An 8074-nucleotide genomic window follows, 5' to 3' on the forward strand; every position below is an offset into this window, starting at 1 on the left:
ATTTTTGACACATACGGTTCCACGGAACAGTTGCTTTTGTATTGCCTATATGTTTTAAGTTTATTTCCATTGTCTTTTCCGCGATCGTTAAAGAGTTCTCTCTGCCATTCTGTATTATTTAAAATGTTAGCTTGTTCAGTGACTTTTTTCATGACTACTTTTGTACTTAATGATACATCACTAACAATGTTCCCAATTTCCAATAAGTTCACCATCTTGTTCACCTCCGTATTCCAACCTTTTCGTCGACGTGATATCCAACTCCAAATATCATATACCGTTCTACTTTGATCAATTCGTGTTAGTTTACACAGAAGCCGAACGCATGCAACACGCTGTTTATTCATACAAGATGTCCATCCTAAGTCGCCCATAGTAGAAATATTAGACGTATTGCTACCAACTGATAAAAAGTACTTACAGGCTTTATTTTGCACAGAGTTAATTACGCTAAACGATTTGGTTCCCCAAATTCCACTTCCGTACATTAAGACCGGCTCCACCATTGAGGTGTACAATTTTGTATAAACTTTATATGACATACAACCAGATGAAATAAAACGTCCAAAAACAGCCCCAAAGCTCGGCTTGCTGATTTTGCTAGTTCCTTGGTGTTTTTTGTAAATGTAAGGTGTTCGTCAAGCCAGATACCAAGGTATTTATAAGAATCCGTTATTGTTAAATCATTATTACTACATGTAAAATCAAAGTCTGAAATATCAAACGATTGCGGTCTAAAGTGAACAACTTTAGTCTTTGCTGGGTTTATAGACAACTTCCAAGATGAGCACCAGTCTGTCAGGACATTAAGCATGCGCTGCAAACTTTGTTCGTCCGGTGCGATTAAGGCAATGTCATCAGCATAAAGCAAAATGCTTAATGTTCTTTCACTTAAAGACACTCCACTGTCCCTTTGGTATCTTTCGTCCCTCTTTCAAGACTGTTGATACGGTCGGCTAAGTCATTTATATATACAGAGAATAATGTAGGCGAGAGAATACATTCCTGTTTAACTCCGGATGACACATCAAACCACGGTGTTAGCATATTATTCACTCGAACCGTGCACTGAACATCTTCATATAATGATTTTATTGCATTTAAAAATTGGCCACGAATTCCCATAACTTGCAGCTTGTACCAAAGCAAATCCCGCCTTACAGTATCGAACGCTTTTTTCATATCCACGAAACATACGTATGTTGATTTACGGCTGAATTTTCTGTCATTAAGAATTGAATATATTGCGAAAATGTGTTCTTTACAACTGCGTCCACGCCGAAAACCATTCTGCTCATCACAAAGACAGTCATTTTCTTCAAGCCATTTGCTTAGACGATTATTAAGTACTGTACAGTATATTTTGCACGGTACGGATATTAAAGTTATGCCACGGTAATTCAGAGGACATCTGTCGTCGCTTGATCCAGGTTTTAAAATTGGATTTATAATCCCACTTGACCACTCATTTGGTACCTGTCCGAGTTCAAAACAACCCTGAATAATTTTGTACAGCAATTCAATAGCGGCATCATTCTTTAAAACTTCGGCTGGTATATTATCAATCCCCGCAGCTTTCCTCTCTTGTAATTGTCTCATTTAACTTTGTTACATCTAAATTTGATTCAAAAGTGTCATTTGCTCGTTGGTTTTCTGTAGATTCACTTGTAAATAATGTATGAAAATCGTTTTTCCATTTGTTCAAAACGCCTTCTTTGTCTGTGTTCACGTTTCAATTTTCATCAACGACTGCCCATGGCACGCATGGTTTCCGTTCATTTACTATTCCGGTTTTGTCGATGGACCTCCAAAATTCATCTTTATTAAAAGATTCCAGTCTCTGTTCGAGTTTGTATTGTTCGTCTTTCGCATATTTCCGTTTATATTTCCGATTTATTCTATCAAATATTTTTCGAGCATCACAAAATTCTGTTTTGCACTTCTTTTTAACACTATTTGAACCTTGCCATTTTAACCATCTTTTTTCAGCTTCACAAGCCTTGTTCAAATGATTCGTTAAATCAGCATTCCAATATGGTTTATATAATGTTTTTTATGTTTACTTATTCCGTTATTAAAAGTTTTCTTGGGTAATTTGTTTTCCATTTCCCCGTGTATCAACATTTGAAATTCATCATACGCAGTTTGAACATTTTCAGTAATTCGGATTGAATTTTCAATATTCATGATAGCTTCATTGACTTTTGTAACTATTTCATCTCTACTCATAAAATCGTTTGGTAGATTTGTCACTTTAAATTTCTTGTTTTGATCATCCGAGTTAATATCGTAATTTGTCGTATTAGAGTCATATTTGCATCCGATAATTAAATCACAAAGTAGCAGTGAATGATCTGGGATTTTTTCAGGCATGTAATTAATTTCATTTATACATTTGGACATGGTTAAAACACTAAAACTATGTACATATTCTATATCCTCGTATGGTACATACATATAATCTACGACAGAGCGTCCCATCAATGTTCAAAATTTAAAGCCTGAGATCTATGATAAGCCCAGGCGTCATGTAACTATACAATGCAAGTCAATGCATATGGCGTTTCATAATATAATGAACGTTCCACTTTGATTTATTCTGGTATTTAATTCTTCCTAGCATATAGTTTTTTAATACAATTGTTTAACACATAAGATAGATAAATACAGGAGGGATGTTCACCAGACTACAACTCGACGAAAAGTTTTTTTCTGCATTTATTGAAGAATGATATTGATTGTTTTCTATTCCTTTACATTAACATTCAATATAATTATACAAGGTACATATATATGTAAATATTAAAAGAAAAGTTTCGTCATAACATGCATTGCCAGTGTCCTAATTTGATGAATACCAGTATTTTTTTCATTTTTTTTTCATACAGAAGTATCAAATGTGTCAACAAAAATTGCTTTGTATTGCTTTACTCCTGTTTTTCTTTTCTGACTACCTATTGCTTGAAAAATTAAATGAATTCAACAACATAAGGCAAGCTCAAATTTGTACTTTGTGTCAACATAATTAGTATCCGTATTAATGTTGAATTACCATAAACTGTTTCAGACATTTTTTTCCCAAATATTACTATTTACAAATCAAAATATCACAAATAACCAAAAAATGCAACACTCTTTAACACATGTAACCTACAACTAACATCATAATATGAACACATTGAAATATTTGATTGATAAATGCCATCATTGAAAATTCTATTAACTGTGGTATAGATGTTATACATGCTCCTTTTTTCCTAAGCCTAAACACTATCCTCAACTGATGATGCCTGGTTTTGATGATTTGAAGTTCTAGTCTCTATTATACTACCAATGTTATATGCAAATGTTTCATCATGAACTGGTAATAGTTGGAAAGTTGGACTATTAGATACACAATTACATGAATTACTTCTGACATTGGTTTCACCTATTTTAAACTGCTCTTAATATGTATTTATACTTGACTATTCATCCGAATCCCACTCTTCCCATGTGTCTTTTGTCTCTTGAGGCTCTATCCAAAATTGTTCATCTTCTCTTTTGCCTTCATTTTCTATATTTTTTTCGAAACACATGTCTCCTTTCTCATTTGTATTCATATGAGAATCCCAGCTAAAACAAGATACTCTGTAATCTTCGCAGTCTGATGAAGTACCAACCATAAACGCTCTATTCCAACCTTGAGATTTCGTTGCTGCCTCAATATATTTACCACGACATCTTGCATTTATGATTTTTGTTTTTCTGTGATTAGTTTCGACCGTGTTATTTTTAACTTTTGCTTTGACCTTTTTCTGTTTAGGCGCTAGGAACTTTTGTTTATTCCTTTTGTTGCTTTTATTTCCTCTGGATTTTTTTCGAGAAATTTTTCCTTTCTCATTTAAAAACTCGGGAATTTTCATTCTAATCCTAGTTCCTCTGTCCTCATCACAGTCTGTCCAAGAAGCAACCTTCAATGCTCCTTCCAAACCTCTATTTTTAATGGCTGCCTCAATATATTTACCAAGACAATTGTCATGATATCGTGCTTTTGTGAGGTTTATTGGTCCGTGAGATGTTTCAATATTGTAACTTTTTACATTTGTTTTTACCATTTTCTTTTTAGAGTCCTTTTGGTGATATTGGCATTGTTTTTTCTCCGTGAATGAAGGAACCGAGTGAATAATGTCACACCAGTGCAATTGAAAGTCAACAGCAAGTTCTCGCTTACTCAATTTTCTTTGATCTTGATGCTGAATTTTCACATCATACCTACTCAACTTTTGAAGAGCACGCTGCTTTTGTTTTTGCATTTTATCATAATCTGTTCTCCTAAACGTCTTGTTTTCGAGAAAAAACATCCAAAAATTATCATTTAGAGTTTTTGAAACAGATGTTTTTTTATCTTGTCTTTGAAGTCTATGCACATTATACGTTCCTTTAAATGATTTTCCTTCTCCGCTATTAGATAGTAATTTCATTTTGTCTGCATTGAATTCATTACGTCTTTGATTTCTTTTGTTGGTACGCTAAAATTAAAAAGATATATTTTGTAGACTTAAATAAAAAACTTCATAAATGCCATAAGTTCTTGACGCATTATTATGCATGAAACATTTAAATATCTTAAAAGAGGATGCTCAAAGCAAGCTCTGAGCTTGTGCCACAGATGGCATACCAATTTAAGGGAAGATAGTTTTAAAAGACGTGCTGGCATACTCTTTTTGTGTTTAACTTTAACATGCTTTGTTGGGCTATAAGGTTATAGCCATAAGGAATAAGCTTGTATTAAGAATGAACTGATATGATGACAATGGGTTAAAGTTTAATTCGCAATGGAAAATATAACATATGTTTTAGTTCAGATGGTAGCAGACTAGATAAAGATATGTCATCCTATCCAGAAACATGATTTTGAGTGAAAGCTATCAACTCTTTGATATTCAATAAAATGAACTACGCTAAGCAATGAAGTACCAAATACCTTATCGCTAGCTGTGAGCATGTTACCTTAAGACCAATAAGACAAAATTGTCTGTAGTTGTACCTCTTAATACTTTGCATATTATAGATTAATATAATCTTACAGCAATATCTTTTTTATTATCTATTGTAATGTTCTTCACTAAGGATTTATCTTTAACTTCCTTAATTTCATGTCTATGCTTTCCAATTACTCTACCTAAAATAAAATTAAAATAAAATTTAGATTTTTAACATATTTGATAATTTGGATTTGTTTTGCAAAGCAGGTGCAATAATTTTAAGTTTTTTCTTTGTTTTGATAACATTTTGTTAGCTCGTCATAACTGGATTAATATTTAAAAAAAAAGGAAACACAATTGTTGGAACATTTCTTTTCATAACATATTACAAAAGCTAATATATGTGTGTACATAAACGATTTAAAGGTCAATTCAAATCTTCAATAAGAAAAATGTATTATGTATCCACAAAACAATTCATATTGTGAAATATAGATTACATACAGAGATTTGATATATAACTACCATCTCGTATTGTTGTTCTACTCTATCAACCTTTTGTGTTAAGTGACCGGAGCACATTCCTATCAATTCAGTTGCACATAAATGATAGCATGAGCGAATGAAAATAATAATCAGTCTTTGCATTAAAATATTTGGTTAGCAAAACCAAATAAAGATTTTAATGCAAATCAAATTTGGTAGCTATATCGATGACCGACGCAAGAAATTATTTAACGTGTTGTTTTCAATTTTTGTTTACATCACTGGGTCGATACCTCTGCTGATGGACTATCAGTCTCCTAGGGTATCATCAGCTCAATAGTCAGTACCTTGGTATTGATAGAAACTGAGGAGGCTCCCGGGTTTAAGATTTTCAGGAAAAATTTAAACATTTATTTTTCATTACAAATTTTATTCAATACCTTTAGAAGTTGTTACTTTATCATATGGTACAAATAATATTCCAAAAAATTAATACCTGTTGGCCCAAGCGACTTTTAAAATGTAGATATCATTGAAAAAGCTCCAAATTGTCTTCCTTTAGTGCAAAAATGCCTTTTTTTGGCATTAAAATTGAAATATCTTTTTAAACTCATCGGTGACCTATATTTTTCATTGTTGTTTTCGAATACGCTGAACATGAACTAAATAATTGTAAAATTTCAGCAGTTTCTGTAATTTAGTTCTTTTATTATTTCAATATTTCCGCTTTTTCTCCTATTAGTTCAACAGAAAAAAAGGACACTATCAAAAATGTATGCTTCTTTCGAAAAAAAGATTTGGGGCGTAAATGAACGGTGACCCCATTTTTTGTTTCATTTTTCTATTAGGTATAAGATAAAGTTCATTTATAGAAAAATATAGCGAGATCCTATATTAAATAAATAATTTGATTTAGAGCCGCGAGCAACCTTAACAAACTGGAATCTGATGTACAGTATATATAGTTGTCGTTTGTTTATGTAATTTATACGTGTTTCTCGTTTCTTTTCTTTTTTTATATAGATTAAACCGTTGGTTTTCCCGTTTGAATGGTTACACACTAGTAATGTTGGGGTCCTTTATAGCTTGTTCGGTGTGAGCATATGCTCCGTGTTGAAAGCCGTGCATTGACCTATAATAGTTTACTTTTTTTAAATTGTTATTTGGATGGAGAGTTGTCTCATTGGCACTCACACTACATCTTCCTATATCTATTTACTAACATTGTCTATAAATGGTTTATAAATTTTGAAATTATTAAGAAACAAAGGTTTCAATTCCCTTTGGCAAAGTTGGCTTTAGACGATTGGCTATTTTTTCGGTTTTGGTACTTAAACATTTTTGGATTTCAAATGTTTGGCTAAGAAACAAAATGTTTATCTATTTTTATGTATATAAAGGGGTACAACTTTTTATACAGTAAAAGTGACGCAACAAAATTGCGAACTTGATCTGCCTTTTTAGGGTGATGAGCGTTGATAAAAACAATTTTGGATATGTTCGAGACGGAAAGATAAAAGACGGACAAAGGTAACACTACGGCAAGGGCATATAAAGGATAGAACCATAAACTTTTAATCAGACATCATGACCACCACCACACTTCTTACTGTAATTTAGAATATGATTATCTTATATCAAACTCATGCACAGATATCTACTATTCAATATACCGGATGTGTTGTGTCCAGCAAACAAATGTATAATCATAGTACACTGTTGACTCCTAGTAAACTTTCACCGTTAATTTTGAACAGTAACTTATACATGTTATAAATCATTACCTGCTACAAATTGTGGTATTGTGTAAGCCTTTTGCTTAAATTCCAATAAACATCTAGCTTCGTTTACTGCCTTATATGACTAAAAAAAGAAGAATTTGACAGACAATTTGGTGGGAAAAAAATGTTTACATAAGTGGTTTACATATATATTTAGCAATACATTGCAAAAATAATTGATTATAAAGTGTAATGTTTAATAGTCTTTAATCTTAAGAGAAGCATTGCGTCTAATTTAGTACTTTACAAGTCAAGTGTTCAAAAGTCCGAGACGTTCTGGATAATAATAAATAATGAAATACAAATCCAGTTCTTTACCTCGCCAGTTATTGTAAATCTGTATTCATCTGCCTTTTTCTTGATTCTAAAAAGTAAAAACACAAAAATACCGAACTCCGAGGAAAATTCAAAAGGAAAATCCAAAATCAAAAGGCAAAATCAACAAAATCAAGGCAAAAAAAACAGACTGCACTCCTTTAATATTTCTGGATTTTTCAATGTTAGCGCCATTCCTACCAATAGCTAGTCCCATCAACTTAAAAGGGACCATGAACGATTCTGCATAAACAGGCTGCAAAAAATCATCGATATCTCTTATCACAAAGTTGTAGTGTTCCTTGTTTTGCCTACTAGAATTCCCATTAAAATACTTGAATTCTATCTAATTAAAGAACAGTTCCGAAACCCCCTAAAATGCACACACTTAACGGGCCAAGCTAAATAAGAGAAGGTTAAAACATTGTTTTGTTCTTTGAAAATCTTTACAAGTATCTTACAGGAATGTAGGTGGGTTGGTGCATACGACGCAACTATCCGTATTATTTTATATTTCAAAGGAGC

General features: G+C 32.4%; 1 protein-coding gene across 1 annotated transcript; it reads right to left on the reverse strand.

Annotated features, from left to right (window-relative positions):
- Nucleotides 1-2810: 2810 nt before the first annotated feature.
- LOC134692384 (uncharacterized) lies at nt 2811-7744 on the reverse strand. Its single transcript, XM_063552832.1, has 3 exons — nt 7702-7744; nt 5070-5164; nt 2811-4511 (listed from the first exon to the last, which is right to left on the reverse strand). The coding sequence occupies exons 1-3, from the start codon at nt 7742-7744 to the stop codon at nt 3468-3470; spliced, it is 1182 nt and encodes a 393-aa protein (XP_063408902.1). The 3' UTR covers nt 2811-3467.
- Between the last annotated feature and the right edge of the window lie 330 nt (nt 7745-8074).

Source organism: Mytilus trossulus, chromosome 12 (genome assembly GCF_036588685.1).
Source record: "Mytilus trossulus isolate FHL-02 chromosome 12, PNRI_Mtr1.1.1.hap1, whole genome shotgun sequence".
Classification (NCBI taxonomy): Eukaryota; Metazoa; Mollusca; class Bivalvia; order Mytilida; family Mytilidae; genus Mytilus; species Mytilus trossulus.

Excerpts from the sequence above, each read along its gene's own strand:
- LOC134692384 (XM_063552832.1), bottom strand. The coding sequence starts at position 7,744 with ATGGCGCTAACATTGAAAAATCCAGAAATATTAAAGGAGTGCA. Across the intron at positions 5,165-7,701 it reads AGAAATATTAAAGGAGTGCA|GTAGAGTAATTGGAAAGCAT; the intron begins GTCTGTTTTTTT and ends ATTTTATTTTAG. Across the intron at positions 4,512-5,069 it reads ATAATAAAAAAGATATTGCT|CGTACCAACAAAAGAAATCA; the intron begins GTAAGATTATAT and ends TTTTAATTTTAG.